General features: G+C 41.7%; 1 protein-coding gene across 3 annotated transcripts in view; it reads left to right on the forward strand.

Moving 5' to 3' along the window:
* The window catches only part of BDH2 (3-hydroxybutyrate dehydrogenase 2), a 29,275-nt gene extending 6,672 nt beyond the window's left edge, over positions 1-22,603 (forward strand). For 2 of the 3 annotated variants that reach the window (XM_070506516.1, XM_070506517.1), the window contains 6 exons: positions 926-1,034; positions 6,650-6,710; positions 14,892-15,005; positions 18,656-18,714; positions 19,292-19,384; positions 21,954-22,603. In XM_070506516.1, the coding sequence (XP_070362617.1) occupies positions 926-1,034; positions 6,650-6,710; positions 14,892-15,005; positions 18,656-18,714; positions 19,292-19,384; positions 21,954-22,007 (490 nt within the window). In that variant the 3' untranslated portion in view covers positions 22,008-22,603. Of the gene's footprint in view, positions 1-925; positions 1,035-6,649; positions 6,711-14,891; positions 15,006-18,655; positions 18,715-19,291; positions 19,640-21,953 lie in introns of those variants that run through there. The other variant, XM_070506515.1, reaches the window with a different exon arrangement.
* The last annotated feature ends 1,775 nt before the right edge of the window (positions 22,604-24,378 follow it).

A 24,378-nucleotide genomic window follows, 5' to 3' on the forward strand; every position in this document is an offset into this window, starting at 1 on the left:
CTTATGTATTTTTATGATTCTTCCTAATCATGTTTCAGTATGAAAAAAGTCTGTCTATTCATAGTTTATCATGTGTTACAATGTATGGAAATTAAAGCAACAATTTATGATTATCTATTTTATAAATAATCTGCTCATCTTTCATAGAAGAATATATTCAGAACCATGAAAAAATCAACTAGCAAAATTATTTTTTGAGCATCTATTAAATTTTCAGCAAAGTAAGGGATATAGAAATATAGCATGTGGTTCTTGCTGTCATTTGATTGAACTGGAAGTACAGTGGTACATGGGAATCACAACTGACAATATTTTATAAGTAATTACATAATTTTGGTCCAGGGGACAGTGAAATCAATTAGGACCCCATTGTTATAAAGCTTCCTTGAGGAAATGTGACTTGGAAAATAGCAAAGGCTATTTTGAGGGTTTTCTTTTGTTCTGCTTTGTTTACTCAGTATGTCAGAACTGTACAGTAGCGATATTACTTTGCTGCCCTGAGATGGTGAGATACTTGTTTTCCCTGCAACTTTGATTTCCCTTGAGAATGATAAGTTCTTGCCACCTGAGGGCACTGCTGCTCTTGAAATCAGAGTCCACTGGGGCAAGTGTCCTCAGTTGTTTGTAATGGCGTTGATATTTCCTGTGCATTTGGTATAGAGCTTCTTATGTTTGGGGGCTCCAGACACTTGCCGCCTTCTTTTAAAAGAAGGATCTTGTTTTCAAATAACAAATTTTTTACCTTAAGTTGTTGAGACACTTACTTACCTAATGTACCAAGTGATACTATGTTTGAATTGTTAAAAGTCTTGGTTAGGGAAGGGACAATGGTCTAAGTCAATAAATGAAAATAAAAATGAAAAGGAAGTGGAATAGAAATCGTTTTTAATGATAATTTTTCCCCATTGTTTAATTACTCTTCCAGTTTTGTTCATCATGGAACCATCCTGGACTGTGAGGAGAAAGACTGGGACTTCTCAATGAATCTTAACGTCCGCAGCATGTACCTGATGATCAAGGCCTTTCTTCCTAAAGTAAGGTGACCACCACCAGGATGACCACCACGTTAGTCTCCAGGTCTCCATCCTGGGCATCCAGAAAGAATCCTCACATGTGCTGAAGAGTAATGGTAGTTAACGTAATGACTAACATGTAGTGAACATAAATACCAAGGCATTTAGTATAAATTAATTCGTCTGACCTTCCAGTTCATCCATTCAAAGAATATTTATTAAGCACTTTCTACATGCCAGGCTCCATTCTAGGTGCAGAAGACAAATCAGAGAACTAAACAAAGTCCCTTCTGTCAGGGAACTTCCATTTTGGAGAGGTGAGACAGGATAATATGTAATCAAATAAACATATAACATGTGAGGTAGTTATAAATACTATGAAGAGAAAAAAAGCTCAGTTATTAGAGAGGTCCCAGAGGGCCTCACTGATAAGGTGAGATTTTCATAGAGGCCGAATGGAGCAACGGAGCTAACCATTCAGGTGTTTGGGGAGAAGCTTCCAGGGAGAGGGACAGCAGGAGGCCTGTGGGACCAGAACAATCCGATGAGGTAGGTACTACTTTGTCCCATTCACTGTACAGAGAAAGAAACTAGGAGGTTAAGTAACTTGCCCAAATCACATAACTAGCAAGTGGTTAGAGCTAAGACTAGGCACACGCTCTCAGAATGGATGTACCCCACTGCTTTTCTGTACCTTGAGTACCCTCCTTACTCTCCTGTCTTTAGCTGAGCCACTGAAGTTCCAGAGAGGTGAGAGACAGCATGTGCTGAAGAGAGAGTATTCCTCCTGAGTCTGCCACCCTTGAATTCTCCAGCCTTCACACAGCTCATCAATGTTTTTCATTTTGTTATACAAATAAGCTTTAAGTACCTTTTGATACAAAGCACCACACCAGGTGCTCTAGGGGAGACAGGTGTAAATATGAAAAATGTTGACTTCAAATGAGCTTGTAAGCCAGCAGTGGCAGACAGCACGGGCTCAGACAATGGACGGGTTGACTGAGTACAGAACCAGCTCAGTTCAAGGTTGTAAATTAAATCCTAGTGAAATGCAGAAGAGCCATTCTTTCCATCCATCCCTGCTGGATGAGATGACTGGAGTACTGAATGCTGCCCTGTGCGGGGCAGGAGAAGAGCTTTTTAATGGCGCAGCAGGACTGATACTTTGCTCTGAACATTCAACCTAATGTCAAGAAGGATGCAGATGAATGCTAAAAGGAAAGTTAGAGAAATTGACTTAGTAACAAAGGAATTTGTTTTTAATCTATTTGTTTAGTGCCTAGAAGGGATCTTTGGGTGGGCCCACAGATTGTTGAACTAGCAAATTTTTTAAAAATATAAATTGCCTTTTTTACCTATCTGGAGGTGATGAAAATCTGTTATTTGGAACTTGGGTGCATTTTTTGAAGGCTGGTCCTTAACACAGGATTTGGGGAGAAGCAAAGGCTGTGGTAAAAGGGGAGAGCGTCCGTCACAGCTGGTGAGACGTGTGAGACTCATTTGTAAAATGAGCTTGTTCGTGTCTGCAGTGCTTCACGAGTATCAGTGAGGAACGTAGGTGTGAGGCACAGTGGAGCTGAAATTTACACTTGTAAGTGTTAACTTTTAAAATATCGAACAATAACTTGCAAATTAGTGAGTTTGCCTGTGATTTAAAGCACCTTAACAATAATCCATATGAAACAATGACACTCGTTTGTAAAAAACGAAAAGAAAAAAATCCCCCAAAATATTAACCAGTGGGATGGGGAATCAAAAGGAGTCAGTGCCACTTGTTAAGGTGACCCTAACCAACCTGACCCCAAGGTCAGACTCTGGTGTCAAAAAACCTTCGGCACAGCCTGAGCTCTGCCCCTAATTCGCCAGGTGCCCTAGGAGATGGTACTTAGGCTCTCTCAGCATGTGTTTCTTCTATTTATTTATTTACTTTTTTTTTTTTCTAAGATTTTATTTTTACTTTTTCTCCTCAAAGCCCCCCGGTACATAGTTGTGTACTTTTAGTTGTGGGTCCTTCTAGTTGTGGCATGTGGGATGCCACCTCAGCGTGACTTGATGAGCAGTGCCATGTCCACACCCAGGATTCAAACCAGCAAAAGCCTGGGCCACCGAAGCGGAATGCGCAAACTTAACCACTCAACCGCAGGGCCAGCCCCATGTTTCTTCTGTTTAAAATGAGGGTGATAGATTACACAATCCCTTCCAGCAGTAATTGTCTAGGATCCTCTTGTGTTCGTTAACCATGACACACATATACCCAGTTAGAACTTTCCAGAGGAAGCCAGGATTTGGAGTCCAAGCAGATCTGCAAGGTCAGGTGGTCAAAATATAGGAACACTTGTAGGAAATTTCTGTTCATGGATAGACATTCCAAGACTGAAAGATCGGTCAAAAGGCAGAGGACAAATTGAAGATTCTGTAAGAGGTCAGTGCAGAATCCAAGGTCCACTAGAAAAGAAGATCCATTACGACAAGGATCTGGGGAGGGCTTGGATGTTTGGGGATTTTTCCTCCTTTGCTGTATTGTAGAAGAGTCCCTAGCACACGGAAGTGCTTAGCAAATGTTGGTTGAATGAGTAAGTGAATCTAGGTTATCAGTCCAGGTTGGGGTCAGGCATGGAATCACTGAAGACCCAAGGAGCCAAGGTCTGCCAAGTTTAGGAGCTGAGTTCTGGTTGATGGGGACAGAAGAGCTGAGTCAGAGTGGGACTGACTAGATACAGCTAGAGGAGATCTTTAGAGACCTTTGTATCCCTGCCTGAGCTTCTGGAAGATCAGTCCTATGTGGCCTTACTATGTACAGACACTCCACTTTATGGGCCACAGAGGGCTGCTGCTTGGCAGGCAGAGGGAGCATCACACGGGACAGCAGGTTCTGAGCTGGGGGTAGGAAGGCAGCATGGAGGGAGGCAAGGACTTTGGGCTGGAGAATCAGCAGACAGGCCCAGCCGAATGTATGGTACCAGTGTTGGGGCAGCAGTAGCATCTCTAGGCGCGAAATTCTAGTTTGCCTGAGAGATTATTGCATTTCAGAAGATTGGAGACTGAACTCACTTAATAGCCCATTTTTATATATTAAGTTGGGCTGTATGTATTAAAAATGGATTATGTATGTTAATTATATTTCAATAAAACTGGAACAATAAAGTAAAATGGGTTATTTGCTAAAATGGATAAGAAAGAATAATTTTAAGGCTTAGTTTTCAACACCATTCTACTCTACTAATTTTCCTAGTGTTTTTTATGAGGACCCCATTTCATTATGATTCTCTTTATTTTATAGACACACAAGTTGAGTTAAATATATTCTCCCCTCCATCTTCCTTGACTTGGTGGGTCACCTCAGCCTCTCCCGGTGTCCTTCGCTGTCTCCAGCACCATGCCATAGGCTGGTTTCAGACTCTCTGCTTTTAGTATGATTGGTAGCTAAGTATCAAAACGGAAAGTAGGAAGATGACCATAAAGAGATGTATAATCTTGGCAGCCTCATCCCTGATCCATTCGATCATTCACCGTCTCCATTCCTGCCTCTGTCTGAAAGCTACTGGAGAAACTCACCCCAACGGAAGTGACTTTTTTCTCTAGACCCTTTACACTGCCTCTCAAGACTCTGCTCTTTTAGAAACTTCACTTGATTTTCATGATAGAGTATATCCTGGTTTTCCTTCCTCTGTTCTCTAGTTGATATTCTCCCTTTTCCTCCTGGCAGTTATTTGAACTCTTCCCCACTCTCTCGTGGCCACCATCTCCCCTTGTTCTCTATAGTCATCCTCCCAGCCTCTGACTTCCATGAAAAGTTAGTGCCCATTAGGCCCATTCTCTCAACCTCTTGCTTCTTCCTCCAAAACGTTTATGAGTACCCATGCCCTTGCATGTACATAATATTATCTTGAAAACATACGTATATGTTATAATTAATAAAGTGTAAGTTCATTGAAAACAAAACATTTTTTAAGTCATAGCAGCCTGTTTCATTATATATTCTTTTAGGTCTGGGGCAGGGCCCAGTAATCTGCACTTTAAACTAGCACCTCAGGAGATCTTAATTCATCAAAACGTATTGACCGCCTACTGTGCCCCTTGTCTAGGAGGACAACACAGCCCCAGACCCTCCTTTCTCAAAGTTCACAATTGAGTGGGGAAATCCTGCAGGACGTATTTTTAGGAAACACTGCCCTTGACAGGAGGCTGCCATCAGTGCATGTGGCCATGGACTGAGCTCTGCCTGCTGTGTCTGCTTTTACCACTCCTTTCCCGAACCACTACTGCAGCTTCCAGTCGTCTCCAGCATAGGCTGCCAGAGGAACCTGTAATCCCCGGATCTAGACATACCGCTCCTCCTCTGCACTAAGGCCTGCCTTATCTTCAGGGGAAATCCCAAATTCCTAAATTTAGTCCCTGTTGGCCTCTAAGGCCTCTTTCCTCCCAGGGCCTGCCTTCCAGCCAGACCCATCCCTTCCCCCCAGTTCCATAATAGAACCTTTATACCTATGGTTCTCATTCCTTAAAACACGCTTCTCTTTTGTTTTTCTGACTGTTACTCCACAAAAATGGGGTTCTCCTACCCAATGCACGTAGAAAAAAAACAATTAATTACAGCATCAGATTTGGGGAAAGAAAAAAGCTTTATTGCTAGCTTGATCTGCAAAGAGACAGGAGGCGTATTCTCTCAGATCTGTCTCCCTGATCGAGGACTTGGGGCAAAATTTATGGGATGAAGGGCAGGGTGGTCTGAAGGGTGGAGACGGATACTTGGAGGTGAGAAATGAGGTGAGTGATGATCTGTGCAAGTGCAGTCAGCTCCATGGCTCTTCATAGGACGCATATTCACAGAATGGTGATGTTGGCATGATCTGAGGGTGGAGTTTTCAGCCCTTTGATGTCAAAAAGATTACTTAACAGGCATTTGCGCAGGCCCACTTGATGGAATGGTGGTCTTACCTGGCCTGAACTGGACAAGGGGGGACTCTCAGTTCCTGAAAACCCACTCTTATTACTCTGTTGGTAAGACGGGGTCAGTTGAACTGGTCCTGGAGGGCCCACGGTTACACTAATACTCTAGTTTTCAAAAATCGACCCACATATTTCCTCCTAGGAGCCCTCCTCTGAGTGTCCAACAGTGGATTGGCCCCTTCCTACCACCCACCACCTGTTCTCTGTGAAGGCCCATGCTGTCTCTGGATGCTGATTATGTCAGCCACCCAGTCAGACTGGCAGCTCTCCATAGGCAGGGACTGTGTCACTTATCTTTGAATCTCCTGGACCTACACAATACCCAGCCACTGTAGGTATTCATCAAATAATGTGTTCACTGGAGTAAGAGTTTTCTAACATCAGGAACACAGTAAATATGAACATTCATTTGCACTGGCTTAGAGTTCATCCTCGGTCTTGCTGATACTCTTGTGACAGGGAAGGTGGTAGTCCCCCTGGGAGATGTTCTTGCCAGTGAGAGTGTACTCTGCCATCAGTTCCCAGCAGTGATGAGGAGGTTGTTAAGACTGCTTAATAGTACTTCATGTTAACAGCTAATAAGATGGTTCTGCAAACCCAGAGTAAATGCAGATCTTTTAAAGAGGTAGTATTTTTAGCCTGCAGAGTGGCATTTTTTTTTTTTATTATTTGTTTTATTTTGGCAGATGCTTGCTCACAAATCTGGCAATATTATCAACATGTCCTCTGTGGCTTCCAGCATCAAAGGTAAGTCTGTTTTCCTCTGGGGGTTGTGATGAACATACTCATAATCTTCACAAGCTAAGGGTTTTGGAAACAAGCATAGCAGATATGATAAAACTTACCCATAACTTCAAAACTGCTCTTTTAAAATTAGTATTAAGTTCCTTGTCTACCAGTCCTTTCACCTTACATGTGATCCAGTGACATTAAATGAAAGTTTGTTTTTTGTGCTCTCCCGTTTAGTTCTTCTAATGGATATGGCAGTGGAGATCAAAGTGGGAGAAGGAAACATTTATTCATTTGATTAATCAAAAATGTATTGAACACCTACTGTGTGCCCCTGCCCCCAGAGAGTTCACAGTCCAAAACGGGGAGCGGGGAGAGGCTCAGGCAAACACACGTCTTCCACCATGTGATAGTTCCACTAAAGCGGAACACGCGCACTTAACCACTGAGCCACCAGGCTGGCCCCAGCTATTTCATTTTAAACTTGAAAATCCATGTGTGCCAGACTGTGCCCTTATCTCCATCTTGCACTGCAATCCTGGCCCTTCAACTTGACTTCTCGTTTAGGGCCCAGATCAACTGTCTTTGTGAAGCACCCCCCCAAGCCCACAGGCAGAGTTACTTCCCGTATTGTCACAGCACTTCATACAAAGCTCTGTTACAAAAAAAAAAACAAAAAAAGAAATAGCCACTGCTGAGAGAACATTCCTTCTCTTTGCGAGGATACACACATTAAGCCTGCATGAGAGAGAAATGCAAAGAAATGCCTAAGCTTCTTGGTCTTTTGTTTTGCTTTGCTTTACCCTAATTTTCTTTTCTTTTCTTTCTTTTTTTTTTTTTGAGGAAGATTAGCCCTCAGCTAACATCTGCCGCCAATCCTCCTCTTTTTGCTGAGGAAAGCTGGCCCTGAGCTAACATCCATGTCCATCTTCCTCTACTTTATATGTGGGACACCTGCCACAGCATGGCTTGATAAGCGGTGCTGTGTCCGCACCCGGGATCCAAACCGGCGAACCCCAGGCTGCCAAAGCAGAACGTGCAAACTTAACCACTGCGCCAGTTTTCTTTTTTTATCTTTTTTATTTTATTGAGGTCATAATAGTTTATAACACTGTGAAGTTTCAGTTGTGCATTATTATTTTTCAGTCACCATATGTTGCCCGCAGCCGCAAAGGGCAAGGAATGACAGGCACCGCCAAGGCTATTTGGTTGTTTCAGCAATCAAAGGTTTTGGATAAAGGGAAACAGAACAAGGAGTGGGCATAAGGGAGAACAACAAATCGGTACTTACAACATCCACACCACAATCAGCTGGGGAAGTCCCAATAGTTTGTACGGCAGGTGGGAGTGCCGATTGTCCGGGTCTGAGGCAAGGTGTCCTTTCCTCAGTGAGACTCCCAATTGTTCTATGCCTGTGACTCCCTTTTACCCTAAGGTTTCTCTGGGTTCTGACTCAGGGTTTTAGACATTTGGATATTTTGAGTTATTTCTTCTTGTTCCCACAGATGGGGTGCTTCTATCTTCTTCGTTCCCATGGATAGGATGTTTCTAAAGTCCTGTCAGGTGCCCGTCAGGGTGGCCAGCCCAGACAAGGAACATGACACAGGACTCATTCTTTGTAACTTGTGCCTTAGAGTCAGGGCCGAAGTGGCCCTGAGCCCAGACACATTCCTTTGTGTAGGGCCCAGGCCCAGTATCCTTGGAAGGTGGGGAGGTCAATGAACTCTGTGCACCTTATAAATGGTGCCTCTTCACCCCTTGTGCCCACACCCTAACCCCCTTCCCCCTGGTAACCACTAAACTGTTTTCTTTGTCCATGTGTTAGTTTTTCTTCCACATATGAGTGAAATCATATGGTGTTTGTCTTTCTCTATCTGGCCTATTTTGCTTAGCATATTACCCTCCAGGTCCATCCATGTTGTGGTGAATGGGACAATTTTGTCTTTTTTATGGCTGAGTAGTATTCTGTTGTATATATACCACATCTTTATCCATTCATCAGTCGGTGGACTCTTGGGTTGCTTCCACATCTTGGCTATTGTGAATAATGCTGCAGTGAACATAGGGGTGCATATATCTTTACACATTCATGTTTTCATGATCTTTGGATAAATACTCAGTAGTGGAATAGGTGGGTGGTATGGTTATTTCTATTTTTAACTTTCTGAGGAATCTCCATACTGTTTTCCATGGTGGCTACACCAGTTTGCATTCCCACCAGCAGTGGATGAGGCTTCCCTTTTCTCCACATCCTCTGCAACATTTTTTGGTTTTTCTCTTGGTAATTATAGCCATTTTAACAGGTAAAAGGTGATATCTCATTGTATTTTTGATTTGCATTTCCCTAATAATTAGTGATGTTGAACATCTTTTCATGTGCCTGTTGGCCATCTATATATCTTCTTTGGAAAAATGTCTGTTCGTGTCCTCTGCCCATTTTTGGATCAGCTTGTTTGTTGTTGAGATGTATGAGTTCTTTGTCTATTTTGGAAATTAACACCTTGTTGGATTTATGATTTGCAAATATTTTCTCTCAGTTGGTGGGTTGTCTTTTTGTTTTGTTCCTGGTTTCCTTTGCCTTGCAGAAGCTCTTTAGTCCAATGAAGTCCCATTTGTTTATTTTTTTCTTTTGTTTCCCTTGTCCAAGTAAAAATGGTATTCGAAAAGATACTGCTAAGACTGATATCCAAGAGTGTACTGCTTATATTTTCTTCTGGGAGTTTTATGGTTTCACATCTTAGCTTCAAGTCTTTAATCTGTTTTGAGTTAATTTTTGTGTGTGGCAAAAGATAATGGTCTAACTTCATTCTTTTGCATATTTCTGTCCAGTTTTCCCAGCACCATTTATTGAAGAGACTTTCCGTTCTCCATTGTATGTTCTTGCCTCCTTTGTCGAAGATTAACTGTCCGTAGATGTGTGGGTTTATTTCTGGGCTTTCAGTGCTGTTCCATTGATCTGTGTGCTTGTTCTTGTACCAGTACCATGTTGTTTTGATTACTACAGCTTTGTAGTATATTTTGAAGTCAGGGATTGTGATGTGTCCAGCTTCATTCTTTTTTCTCAAGATTGTTTTGGCTATTCGGGGCCTTTTGTTGCCCCATGTAAATTTTAGGATTCTTTGTTCTATTTCCACATCATTGGGATTCTGATTGGGATTGCATTGAATCTGTAGGTTGCTTTAGGTAGTATGCAAGTTTTAACTATGTTTATTCTTCCAGTCCATGAGCCTGGAATATCTTTCCATTTCTTTATGTCATCATCAATTTCTTTCATTTAACGTCTTAAAGTTTTCATTGTGTAAGTCTTTCACCTCCTTGGTTAAATTTATTCCTAGATATTTTATTCTTTTTGTTGGGATTGTATATGGGATTGTATTCTTAAGTTCTCTTTCTGTTAGTTTGTTATTAGAGTATAGAAATGCAACTGACTTTTGTAAGCTGACTTTGTACCCTGCAACTTTGCTGTAGTTGTTGCTTGTTTCTAATAGTTTTCCTATGGATTCTTTAGGGTTTTATATATATAAAATCATATCATCTGAAAACAGCAAGAGTTTGACTTCTTCCTTGCCAATTTGGATTCCTTTTCTTTCTTTCTCTTGCCTAATTGCTCTGGCCAAAACCTCCAGGACTACGTGGAATAAGAGTGGTGAGAGTGGGCACCATTGTCTCGTTCCTGTTCTCAGAGGAATGTCTTTCAGTTTTTCCCCATTGAGTATGATGTTGGCTGTGGGTTTGTCATATATGGCCTTTATTATGTTGAGGTACTTTCCTTCACTACCCATTTTATTGAGAGTTTTTATCATAAATGGATGTTGGCTCTAGTTAAATGCTTTCTCTGCATCTCTTGAGATGATCATGTGGTTTTTATTCCTCATTTTGTTAATGTGTATCATATTGATTGATTTGCAGGTGTTGAACCATCCCTGCATCCCTGGAATAAATCCCACTTGATCATGTTGTATTATCCTTTTAATGTGATGCTGTATTTGGTTTACCAATGTTTTGTTGAGGATTCTTCGTCTATGTTCATCAGCAATATTGGCCTGTAATTTTCCTTCTTTGTGTTGTCTTTGTCTGGCTTTGGGATCAGGGTGATATTGGCCTCATAAAATGTGTTAGGAAGTATTTCATCATCTTCAATTTTTTGGAATAGTTTGAGAAGGATAGGTATTAAATCTTCTTTGAGTGTTTGGTAGAATTCTCCAGAGAAGCCATCTGGTCCTGGACTTTTATTTTTTGGAAGACTTTTGATTACTGTTTCAATCTCTTTACTTGTGATTGGTATATTCAGATTCTCTGTTTCTTCTTGGTTCAGTTTGGGAGGTTGTATGAGTCTAAGAATTTATCCATTTCTTCCAGATTGTCTAATTTGTTGGCATATGGTTTTTCATAGTATTCTCTTATAATTCTTTGTATTTCTGTGGTATCCATTGTAATTTCTCCTCTTTCACTTCTAATTTTATTTGAGCCTTCTCTCTTTTTTTTAAATTAGTGAGTCTGGCCAAGGGTTTGTCAATTTTGTTTTTCTTCTCAAAGAACTAGGTCTTAGTTTCATTGATCCTGTCTACTGTTTTTTTGGTTTCAATTCATTTATTTCTGCTCTAATTTTTATTATTTCCCTCCTTTTGCTGACTTTGGGCCTTTTTTGTTCTTCTTTTTCTAATTCTGTTAGGCGTAATTTGATTGCTTATTTGAGATTTTTCTTATTGGTTAAGGTGGGCCTATATTGCCATGAATTTCCCTCTCAGGACCACTTTTGCTGCATTCCATGTGAGTTGGTATCGTGTATTTTCATTTTTATTTGTCTCCAGTTGTTTTTTGATTTCTCCTTTAATTTCTTCAATGATCCATTGGTTGCTCAGTAGGTTGTTGTTTAGTCTCTGCATGTTTATCTCTTTCCCAGCTTTTTTCTTGTAGTTGATTTCTAGTTTTATAGTATTATGGTTGGAAAAGATGCTTGATATGATTTCGATCTTCTTAAATTTATTGAGGCTTGCCTTATTTCCCAACATGTGGTCCTTCTTTGAGAATGTTCCACGTGCACCTGAGAAGAATGTGTATTCTGCTGGCTTTTGGGTGGAGTGTTCTATATATATCTATTAAGTCTGTCTGGTCTGTAATTCATTTAGTTCCACTATTTCCTTGTTGAGCTTCTCTCTGGATGTTCTATCCATTGATGAAAGTGGGGTGTTAACATCACCTGCTATTACTGTGTTGCTGTTAATGTCTCCTTTTAGGTCAGTTAATAGGTGCTTTATGTACTTTGGTGCTCCTGGGTTACATACACATATGTGTTAAATCCTTTTGGTGGAGTGTCCCTTTTGTTGTTATATACTGCCCTTCTTTGTCTCCCATTGCCTTTTTTTTTTTTTGGGTGAGGAAGATTGGCCCTGAGCTAATGTCCATGCCAGTCTTCCTCTTTTGTATATGGGATGCCACCACATCATGGCTTGATGGGCAATGTGTAGGTCCACGCCCAAGATCTGAACCCATGAACCCTAGGCCTCCAAATCAGAGCACGTGAACTTAACCACTACATCACCAGGCTGGCCCCATCTCATTGTCTTTTTTATCTTGAAGTCTACTTTGTCTGCTGTAAATATGGCAACACCTGCTTTCTTTTGTTTGCCATTGGTTTGGAGTATTGTCTTCCATCCTTTTACTCTAAGCTTGTTTGTCTTTAGAACTGAGACGTGTTTCCTGGAGGCAGCATATTGTTGGGTCTTGTTTTCTAATTCATCCAGCTATTCTATGTCTTTTGATTGGGGAATTTAATCCATTTGCATTTAGAGTGATTACTGATATATGAGGGCTTAATGCTGCCATTTTATCACTTGTTTTCCAGTTGTTCTGTATTTCCCTTTTTCTTATCCCGTGTATTTCAGACGGATGATTCAGTTTGGTGGCTCTCTATGATGGTTTTCTCAGTTTTCTGCTTATTTATCATTTGTGTCTCAGTTGTGATTTTTTTAGTGGTTAACCTGCACTTTGTGTACAAGATCTCATAGATGAGATAGTCCATTTCTGATAGACTCTTATCTCTTTTGACTAAGCAGTTTCCATCCCTTTCCCCTTCGCCTTCTGCATTATTGTTGTCACAACTTGTTCCATTTTGTGTTGTGAGTTTGTGGTTAAAATGATGAGACTATATTTATTCTTGATATTTTCCTTCCCTTCATCTTTAATGTTAATCTGTTCTGATAAAGAGTTGCAGTTTTCTGATTTTGTCTGCCTGTTTATCTCCTTGCTGAAGGCTGTGTAAACCCTTTCTTCTTCTTTTCAGGTATGAAGGCCTTCTTGATCAAATCTTGTAGGGGGCCTTGTGGCAATGAACTCCCTGAGCTTTTGTTTATCTGGGAAAGATTTTATTTCTCCATGATATCTGAAGGATATGTTTGCTGGATAGAGTATTCTTGGCTTAGAGTTTTTGTCTTTCAGAATTTTTAATATATCATTCCAGTCTCTCCTAGCCTGTAAGGTTTCTGCTGAGAAATCCAATTAAAGCCTGGTGGGGTTTCCTTTGTAGGTGATTTTCTTCTGCTTTACTGTCCTTAGTATTTTTTCCGTGCCATTAAGTTTTGCCAGTTTTACTAATCCATGCCTTGGAGAAAGTCTTTTTACATTGATGCAATTAGGAGTTCTCTTAGCTTCTTTTACTTCTAATTCCAGCTCTTTCCCCAGGGTTGGGAAGTTTTCAGCTATTATTTCTTTGAACAAGTTTTGTGCTCCATTCTCCTTCTCTTCTCCCTCTGGAATACCTGTATTTCTGTTCACTAAATTGCTAATTTTATCCTCCGTAATATCAGCTCTGTCATTCAAGGTCTCCAAATTTTTCTTTATCTCATTTATTGTGTTTTCATCTCCAACATTTCTGATCGTTTTTTTCTTTATAGTTTCAATCTCTTTTGTGAAGAATTCTCTCCGTTCATTAATTTTGTTCCTGATTTCATTGAACGGTCTTTCTGAGTTCTCATAACTTATTGAGTTTTTTATGATGGCCATTTTGAATTCTCTGTCATTTAGATTGTAGACTTCTGTGCCTTCAGGATTGCTTTCTGAGTATTTGTCTTTTTCCTTCTGGTCAGGAGTATTAATATACTTCATACCATTCAATGGGGTGGATTTGTGCATTTGCATACTGATAGTATCTGGTCATACATTCCACCTGCCACCACTGGAGAGGGGGCAGCACCTGTGTAATCTGAGCCCACCGTGATCCCTGTCAGCCCTGCTTGTCCGAGCCTGGGCCACTTGTTGGGACTGCAGAGGCCCTGTGGGCTCTCCCACCAGACAAGAAAGCGATTATGCAGGAGCTCAGGGCTGCTGCCTGCTCCCACAGTCCCACTGAGTTGCAGTCCACCCCTTGGGGCCGCAGTGGTACTATGGGCATTCAAGGCAGCTGGGAATTTGTTTGCCTGGGTGCACAGCTCCACTGCCATCTGCTCCTAGGTCACACCAGCCATTAGTGCTTTGTGGGCAGGGCCTCCCCACTGGGTCTGAGCCTAGCCATTCCCTGGGACTGCAGTGGCTCTGGGCTCTCCCACCAGACGAGAAAGCGATCGTGCGGGGGCTCAGGGCTGCCATCACCTGTTCCTGTGGTCACACCGAGGCACGCTCCCACCCTTGGGGCTGAAGCAGTACTATGGGCCTCCAGCTGGGAGAGCAGCTGCATGCATGTACAGGTCTGCTGGGGGACCAGAAGAGTACTCACCTATCTCCACCACCTCTCCAGGGGTAGTCCATCCCCCTTCAAATGTATAGCTGCGCAGGTCTCTCAGGCATCCTGAGGTGCTGTGTGGGTATCTTCTGCTGATCAATGAATGACCATTTAGTTGTAGTTCGAAGAGGGAGAGACAAAGGGAACAGCTCACTCCACCATGATGCCGATGTCACTCCTAATTTTCTTTTGGAATCTGCCTAAGGTTTCTCCCAGCTGATGATGAAAAACTAAAACCACTTGTCATTTAAGTGCAGCATCTCAACACCTGAGTCTCAGTTGAGTTGTGCCGATAATGATACTATTTTCCTAAATTCAGAAACTCACCCTATTAAGGGAGAAAACCTGATATCAATTTTTAAAAAACAGTGGGGTGAGAGGAAGCATGACACTGGTTACTGGGGACACTAATTTGTGTTCCCTTTCTAGAGGAGACTGTGTTTTTCATTCCTTCACTTGTCGAACCTTCTCTTCATCCTCAGGAGTTGTGAACAGATGTGTCTACAGCACAACCAAGGCAGCCGTGATTGGCCTCACAAAGTCCGTGGCTGCAGACTTCATCCAGCAGGGGATCAGGTGCAACTGTGTGTGTCCAGGTGAGTTAGGCTCCACAGGGCTATGAAATTGTCCTTTGTGACATCCCACTTGCCACTGTGAGAGAGATCTCCATAAGCTTGTTTACTACCTGTTACTGTGGCCTGTCATTGGGACAAGTTCAAAAGGGAAAGAGTCCCATCCTGTTAAGGTAACAGTCTAACAGTCAGTTGGGAGAGAGATCCTAAGTCATCAGGAATAAGCCACTGAGGCAAACAGTTTACATGCTGCTCATGCACGTGGCGGCAATTCTAAACCACTGGGTTAAGAGACATGAGTCACCAGGGCTTACTGTTTTGGAAGCAGACCAGGGATGACTGTGTCGGGGGGAAGATGAAAAGTAGCCCATGCTCACAGGACAGCGGAAGAAAGTAAGAGGAGCCTCCCAGAACACAGGGGCTCTGCCGTGGAAATCACCTGGGTTGGCCCAGGGATAAAAAGGAGGGATTAATACCTTCCTTGATGCTATACAAAGTGAGTCAGCAAACTATGGCCTGCAGGCCAAATCCAGCCCACCGCCTATTTTGTAAATATAGTTTTATTGGAACACATCCACACCCAGTTTGCTTCTTGTATTGGCAATGACTGCTTTCATCCTACAACAGCAGAGTTGAAAACAAATGGTTCTTAACACCAAGAATATTTACTGTTTGGCTCTTCACCCAAATGTGCTGACCGCTCATAAAAGAAAGGAGAAAAGCAGAATTTATTAGTAGCAAGGACATTCAATATGTCCAAACTAAAGCATTCAATAACCTATTTCTTAGGAATGACTTCTCATTTTCTTAATATCTGTAGGTGTGTCTATTAATTAGATATGCCCTTTCACCTGGTTCCACTGACCAAAATGAATATAGGCTACCTAAGAAGAATTACTAACTTCCTCTCTGGAAAGAAATGAAATGAACATCCAGGATCCAGGTTTTTCTCAGTAGTTCACAGCTGGTGTGGGGATTGAGGAGGGGAAGCATTGCAGTTCCCTGTGGGACCTTTCACGACCTGGAGGGTATGCTAGGATCTGGGGGGGAGTTGACGGGGAATAGGCTGGACAGCCCCACAGGAGATTCTGATGTAATCCAGCCTGGTCTCCCCTCAGGTTGAAAACCACTGATTTATTAAAGAGGGAAGACGACTATATACCTTTTGTTGACACAGAATAACCAATAACCATTTTATAGATAAGAAAGATAAGGTGCGTTTTACTTGAATCAGGCAGTCTCTACAAAGGAAGAAAGCGTTCCAGAGAGGCATGGTTTTCAGTACAGTTTTATACCTTTTTAGAACACAGAACATCCATAAAACACACCCAGGATACATACTCATCAAAGTTTCAGAGAGATACTCAGTTGCAAATTAGCAAGCAGGTCAACATGACCCTGATGTCAGGAAGGGGAACTTATCTTTAAAGAGTTCTGATACTGGTGGGCACAGGAGGGGAAGTGTGCATCCTTATCTTCAAAGAGTGCCTTCTTTTACTTTGAGATAATGCATAATGCCCTCTTTAATGGTTAAGGCAGATGTTTGATAGGCTATAAGTCAGGTGTCTTTAGTTCAAGCCAAATCAGTTTTAAACCAAAATAGCTACCCCATATACCTCAATATGTGAAAATTTCTTGTCACTTTCAAGCTACAGCATTCCCCTTATGGAGGTGTTGTGTATAATTTTTCTTGGACTAAAAAGGTAAACATCGGTAACACTAAGAAACAGGAGGATACAGAAGAGACAGTTTCACTTGGTTTTAACATACAAACTGGTGATACCTGAGCCTAGCTGTTCTTGGTACCATTTACCCGGTGGAATAAATGGCAAAATGATTTGGAAAATGTGATTGTTTTAGCAGCTAGCCTTTTCAGAAGATTGGAAAATATGTTATCAAATTCTCTGGGACAAGGAACTAGCTGTGACTCACTGAGCCAGTCCCAGAAGGAAACATGATGGGGAATGAGTGTGTGTGGGATGGTGCTGATGGCTGTAGAGTCACAGCTGGTCAGCACGACTTGGGTAGACAGTAGCATGGTGTGTCAGCCTGTGCCATGGACACAGCAGAGTCAGGTGACAGTGGAATGAAGCAGAAGGCATAGGCTTGATCCACAGCTCTCATTTAATGGCCATTCATACTGACCACATGTAAGATGTGACGCTCATTTTCCTCAGTGGGAGGAAGCTGTAGAAGCTGTAAGGATTTTGAGGACAGTGTTAGAGAAGCTCAAGGCATCTTGAGCACACTGCTGGTGAAATTTTGGACTTTGAGGAGGCTGTTGATGAGAGAAGTAAGCAAAATGTTGTCTGAGGGGCTGGCCCCGTGGCCGAGTGGTTAAGTTCGCGAGCTCCGCTGCAGGCGGCCCAGTGTTTCGTTGGTTCGAATCCTGGGCACGGACATGGCACTGCTCATCAGACCACGCTGAGGCAGCGTCCCACATGCCACAACTAGAAGAACCCACAACGAAGAATATACAACTACGTACCGGGGGGCTTTGGGGAGAAAAAGGAAAAAAATAAAATCTTTAAAAAAAAAAAAATGTTGTCTGAAACTGGATACAAGGGGGTCTTTGTTATGTGGTTTCAGAAATTTTATCAGCACTATTGGCTGCAGTGACATGGAAGGTATAAAATGTTTCTAATGAACCAGGCAATGTAGCGAAGGCAATTTCCTCCCAGAGTGGGGAGAGTGCCGCCCCTCCGAGTAAAATGTGAGAGGAGAAAGAAGCTAAAGAAAGGGTTCTTAGACAGAAAAGTGTCAGAAAGTGCAAATTTTGAAGCTTCCCAGCCTCTCCAGAGAAATGGCAAATGGTCATAAAATTAAGGAATTATTTCTGAGCAGACCTCAAATCTGCAGTGCTGTGAGGAGCCCGCTCTAAAGATGGACCTGAAGGATGACTGCAGATCATTTTCCGTGACCGTAGGAAGACCGTGTGGCCTCCTGGAGTACTGTCAGTCAGAAAGAGGCTTCTTGAGAATTTACAGGTTACATACATTAACAAAAAAAGTCTGGGGAACTTGCTCTGTAGGAAGGTGAACTAAGTGGGGTTGTAAAAATTTTAGTGTCATTCTTATTTTTCTTTTTTTAAGTAAAATATTGTAAATTATATTTTTCAATGAAAAACATGAAACAATGTTAAAATAGGAATTTGAAGCCAATGAAAACTGGCAAGATAATGAGGAAAATTTAGAACCAAGGACTGTGACAAGCATGGAGCTGTCCCTGAGGATTCAGAGTGAACGTGACAGCAAAGAATGGTTTTGAGATCATTGAGACAATGTGGGTCCTTGTACTGGTAAAGAATTGTGTGATATTACCTAGCCCTCAGGGTTGTTGTGAGGATTACTGAGATAATACCTGTAAAACTGCATACAGTCCATAAAGTATCATGTCAGTGTAATGCGACTAAAATGCTGGTGTTTCACTCAGAGTCCCTGCCTAGTGTCATAGTGAATTGTAGTCTGTGCTTTTAAAAATCATGGAAATGCTGTTAAAGAAGTTATAAGCCTATGAAATAAAAGGGCAGGCAGAAGAGGTGAAATTGCTGTTCCAAGTTATGGACAGGATTTCTCTGGTACCTGTATCCTACGGAAAGGAAGTTTAAAGTTGAGTTGCCAATTTCTTTTTCAGTCTAAGTAAGTAACCAAGCTGAATGTCACCCTTTGATTTAGGAACCGTTGATACCCCATCTCTGCAAGAAAGAATACAAGCCAGACCAAACCCTGAAGAGGTATGTCTCCTATTTTAAATGTGTTTAAATCTTTTAGTTAAAAAAAATGCCCTCTTCCTTACGCAGAGTAGACAAATGCATAGAGACAGAAAGTAGAAGGGTAGTAGCCGGGCCTGGGGGACGGGCCTGGGGAGTTAGTGTTTAGTAGGCATAGAGTTTCAGCTTTGCAAGATGAAGAGACTTCTGGAGATTGGTTGCACAACAGTGTGAATGCACTTCATGCTACTGAACTGTACACTTAAAAATGGTTAAGATGATAAATTTTATATTATGTATATTTCACCACATTTTCAGAAAAATTTAAAAACCCTCTACTTTAAGATTAACTTCCTGATCTGTCACAGCGTCTGTAGGTTTTAGTATAACACAAATAGTTTGAGCAGCGTAGGAGTCACCATAGTCCTGCGTGGCCCACAGTTAATAATATTAATGATACTCTCATGTATCATGCGTGAATAATCGAGGCAGCAGGCCAGTGGCCTCTGTAGATCTCTCTTGCTTTGCCTCCTGAAGGAGCTGCCAGTGAGTTCATACTTTAGCTCACACCACTGATGTCTGGTGTGGTGTCTGGTCACAGGCACGGAGCGACTTCCTGAAGAGACAGAGGACGGGAAGATTTGCAACTGCAGAAGAAATAGCCCTGCTCTGCGTGTACCTGGCTTCTGATGAAGTAAGCGCTATTCTTCCCAGGGAGGTCATTATTCTCAATCACATTGGCCCGCTATTTTTGCTCATCAAGTAATGTCATTTTACAGAGTTACAGCATATGATCGTTAAGTTGCTGCATTTACGAGGTAGGGATAAGTTCTGATTTAATTTGCTCAAAGAAAGACCACTTTGATCTGAGCCACTAACTCTTCCTCATTCAAGTTTATATGTCACCAAATCTTGTAGCAAATAAAATGGAGGATGGAAAAAAATTAAATCACTCAATTTTATGAGAAACAGTTACTTTCAAAAATTACAGTTGGGGAAGCCTTGATTAAGTGTAAATCAAACGAACCTCCAAAATCATGAGAGCTTCAGGTGAAATGGGGAGAGAGTTAACCAGATATAATTGTGTCCAGGAGACACAGAATTGGCATCTGGTGTTCTTAGTTTTACTGGAAACTTATTTAGAAGAATCCCACTGACTCTTTTCCTATGAATTTTTACTGTTTGTCATCATATATGGAAATTCCTAATTCTGTCTCTTTCCACTTTGCATCTATTTAGTAACCAGTTTCTTCCTTTTTTTTTTTTTTTTTGAGGAAGATTAGCCCTGAGCTAACTACTGCCAGTCCTTCTGTTTTTTGCTGAGGAAGCCTGGCCCTGAGCTAACATCCGTGCCCATCTTCCTCTACTTTATATATGTGGGACACCTGCCACAGCATGGCATGCCAAGCGGTACCATGTCCACACCCAGGATTCAAACCAGCGAATCCCGGGCCGCTGAGAAGCGGAATGTGCGAACTTAACCACTGCGCCACCGGGCCAGCCCCCCAGTTTCTTCCTTAATGGCTATTGTATATTTTTAAATGGCTTACAACTGTGAAGGCAGAAACTACATTTATAAGGAATAGAGCACAAGAATATCCCCCTATGTTATGTCTTGAAATGTTACATGCCCTGGAAACTAACGTGTGAGCAGAAAGAAGGAAAAGGGAGCAGGCAGGAGAGAGGTGTGTCACTGGCCACTTAGCTCCTCTTTACAGTGATTTGGTGCACATGAGGTGGTTGATGAATGTGGCAGATAGAAGGGTTGAAATGTTTTAGTGACAGAGCAGTTACTACTTGTCAGAACTATTACAACAGCTGTTAATAGCTGGGGAAATTGCTAGGCATTTGATTAATGGAGCATACATTGGCTTTTGGGATTTCTCTGAATCTATATCTTCAGAAGAGCTCACTTGATTTTGAAGTACTGCTGATAAGCTAAATTGTCCTTGTTTAGCCAGAACTTAAGTTACCAAATATTTAGAAATGTTCTGGCTTGAAATGTGCAACAAAAGGACCATTGGCCTTTTAGAGGAGACCAGAGGAGTCCATATATAAAACAGAGAACTTGCCTTTTTAAAAAAACTTGAGGGAATTGGGGTTGTTTCTTGATAAACTGATTTATCTGCTTTATATGATCCGTTTTCATATATTGAACTTGGGGCCAGCCTGGTGGCGCAGCAGTTAAGTTTGCAGTCTGCACTTTGGTGGCTAGGAGTTCACTGGTTTGGATCCCAGGTGTGGACCTATGCACCGCTTGTCAAGCCATGCTATGGCAGGCATCCCACATATAAAGTAGAAGAAGATGGGCATGGATGTTAGCTCAGGGCCAGTCTTCCTCAGCAAAAAAAAAAAAAAAAAAAAGGACGATTGGCAGTAGATCTTAGCATAGGGCTACTCTTCCTAAAAAAAAAAAATTTCTGTTCTTCTATTATGATGTCTTTCCTTCTTGCCTCTTCCATTGTCTCAGGCTTTAGATGAGTTTAAAACTAAGAACACAAATTTGAGTCTTTATTATCCATGTTTAAGTTAAAAGACTGTTAAACCTCTACCACAAGGATCACTTCACCTTGAATTCTTTAGAAAATGAAAAATTCTGTGGGGAAAAAACAGTAATATTTTTAACTCCTTTAGTTTTACACAGATTTAGATGTCTGAAGTTAGTATAGAATATTTTTTTGTAGTTCAATAGATAATTATTAGTATTCACATAAATTTTAAAAACACATTTAGCATGCTCCAGTTCGTGGAATTACCTGTGTATGTTGACCAACTAAATATACACCATCTTTTAAAACAATTCTATTTGTAAATTGACACCACCACTTTATGACTGACACACTTGATTATGTTCAAAAGTTTATTAGTGGCATAAAACTCAGCTAGTTTAGAATAGTTCTGAGTCTCAAAATTAAAGTGTACTATTTTAGCCTCGACTTTATCCTAATTTGGAGAATGGGTATATATCACCAAACTGCTTAATTTTCTGATTCTGAGACCAAATACCTAATAGCCCCTGCGTAGAATGTGATACATGCTCAAACACCAGCTAGAGGCCACTTAGCTCTGGATCACAAGAACACTCAGAAGTTTTAAATCACCCGAAACTTAATTCTAATTTTCCTAAATTCTGTTTGTTAAGTGAAGTTTCCTGTTACCAGGAGAGTAAATTGTTTAGTTATCTCAGTCATACAAAAATTGAAGAAACACAACCTGTGTTAAACCTGGCTAATTGTTGGGTCTCCTTGTGTTTATCACTACAGTCTGCCTACATCACAGGTAATCCTGTCATCATTGATGGAGGCTGGAGCTTGTGATTCAGGATCTCCTTGCTGGGAAGGCAGGCCCTTCCTATACACTGTAAACCCGGCTATGAAGAAAACTCACTCATCATCTCTTTCCTATTAATGGAATATTAATGAAAACAAGCCCTTTTTAAGGATGTCATTGTTCACAAGAATTTGATTCTTTAAATATATTAATCTCTTTTGAAATCATTGTAGCTTAATAACATCACTGCAAAAGAATAGTTTTTAAAATAAGCCTCAATTTGTAAGCATATAAAATTAAAATATGAAGGAAAAAAGTAAGTTTTTTAAAAGAAAAGTGTATTCATTTCTATTTCCCAATATTCAGATGTTTTTGTTCAGGTCTGCATTGGTCTGTATGTGGATACTAATTTAAAATTTTTACACCGTTATAAATGAACAGCAAAGGTAGGAAGGAGTTTGGCTTCACTAACTTATGTTAAAAGAACTATAGACTATTCAGAACTATATGTTGGTCTGTTATATAAAATAAAAATAATCATCAGGTGTTTATACTTAATGGATGTTATCACTTGTAATTAAGTACTATTTTCTTAGTCTAACTAAAAGATCTTTATTAAAATAAACAATGACATTTGACATGAGCCTAAGAAACATAATAGTTAACTAACGCAGTGATGCAGGCTTGGCGAGCCGAGGAGTCAAAAGAAAGATTTCTTGGACTCTCGAGGTCTGGCAGAAGTGCTCTTTTATTAAGAGAATAGCATGGAGTAGCATGGGGACAGGACCCATGGACAGTGAAGAGCTGCAGGCATGGGGACAGGACCCAGGGGCGGTGAAGAGCTGCAGCATGGGGACAGGACCCAGGGGCGGTGAAGGGCTGCAGGCATGGGGACAGGACCCAGGGGCGGTGAAGAGCTGCCGGCATGGGGACAGGACCCAGGGGCGGTGAAGAGCTGCAGCATGGGGACAGGACCCAGGGGCGGTGAAGAGCTGCAGCATGGGGACAGGACCCAGGGGCGGTGAAGAGCTGCAGCATGGGGACAGGACCCAGGGGCGGTGAAGGGCTGCAGGCATGGGGACAGGACCCAGGGGCGGTGAAGAGCTGCAGGCATGGGGACAGGACCCATGGGCGGTGAAGAGCTGCAGCATGGGGACAGGACCCAGGGGCGGTGAAGAGCTGCAGGCATGGGGACAGGACCCAGGGGCGGTGAAGAGCTGCCGGCATGGGGACAGGACCCAGGGGCGGTGAAGGGCTGCAGGCATGGGGACAGGACCCAGGGGCGGTGAAGAGCTGCAGCATGGGGACAGGACCCAGGGGCGGTGAAGAGCTGCAGCATGGGGACAGGACCCAGGGGCGGTGAAGGGCTGCAGGCATGGGGACAGGACCCAGGGGCGGTGAAGAGCTGCAGGCATGGGGACAGGACCCAGGGGCGGTGAAGGGCTGCAATGGGTTGAGGGTAGGGCTAAATTTATAAGGCATAGGTATGTGAGTTATTTCTTTACAAGACAAAGGAAAGATCATGAAAAAAATGTTAAAATGGTGTCTTTGCAGGTGGCGTCTGGTTATTGGGTGGTCCTAGAACTTTGGGTAAGAATCAGATCAATGAGGTCAGGATGTCCTGTGCTTCCCGGAGGATGATGTAGATCGGTATGTAGGCCAGGACGCCTTGGGCTTCTCTCCAGCGGGCAGCCTTGATCTGCATCAGCAGTATCATCAGTTTGAGGGATATTTTTTAGATTAAGTATAGATTTCTTCACCAAATTCCAGGATAACAGACAGGAGGATATAAAACTTAGAAATAGTCTCTGGATAAATAAATATAAATGAATCATATAACAGGAAACAAAACTAAAGAAAATAAAAGTTCCAAGAAAAAGTTCAAGTAAATTCATGTATGAGAGAGTACTAGGAAGTTTTTTCTTGTTCTTTTAGTTTTAGCGTTTTGTGTTTGTTTTTTATTTGTAGCTACCTCAAAAGACCAAATGGTATGATGCACATATAGATAATAAATGAGCAGTCTTTTCTCTTAGAATGTTAATTAATATTAACAAGGAAATTTTTAATGGACAATGAAAGGATAACATTTTGTTATAATAATTGCAGTGGATTCTAACATTAACACATGACCTTCAGGGTCAGTTCTCTCAGAGCTAACTGTAAACTATAAAACAGTGTCAACAATAAAAGTAAACTGGAGCCCAAAAGTTCATGTTCTCTAAAGTAAGGTTAATTAATCAGGTTGATGGATCAATGAGGAGCATATGACTGAAAGAAAAGGAAAAATACATTTCACTCCTGTGGTAAGAGGAAGCTGGATGTCACCAGAAGCCTTTCAAGCTTTAGGGAGGAAGAGTCAGTGTAGGAAAATAACCATTGTAGACGGCCTGAGCCAGGTCATGGGACGGGACTTGGGTT

The sequence above is a fragment of the Equus asinus genome, chromosome 3 (assembly GCF_041296235.1).
Source record: "Equus asinus isolate D_3611 breed Donkey chromosome 3, EquAss-T2T_v2, whole genome shotgun sequence".
Taxonomy (NCBI): Eukaryota; Metazoa; Chordata; class Mammalia; order Perissodactyla; family Equidae; genus Equus; species Equus asinus.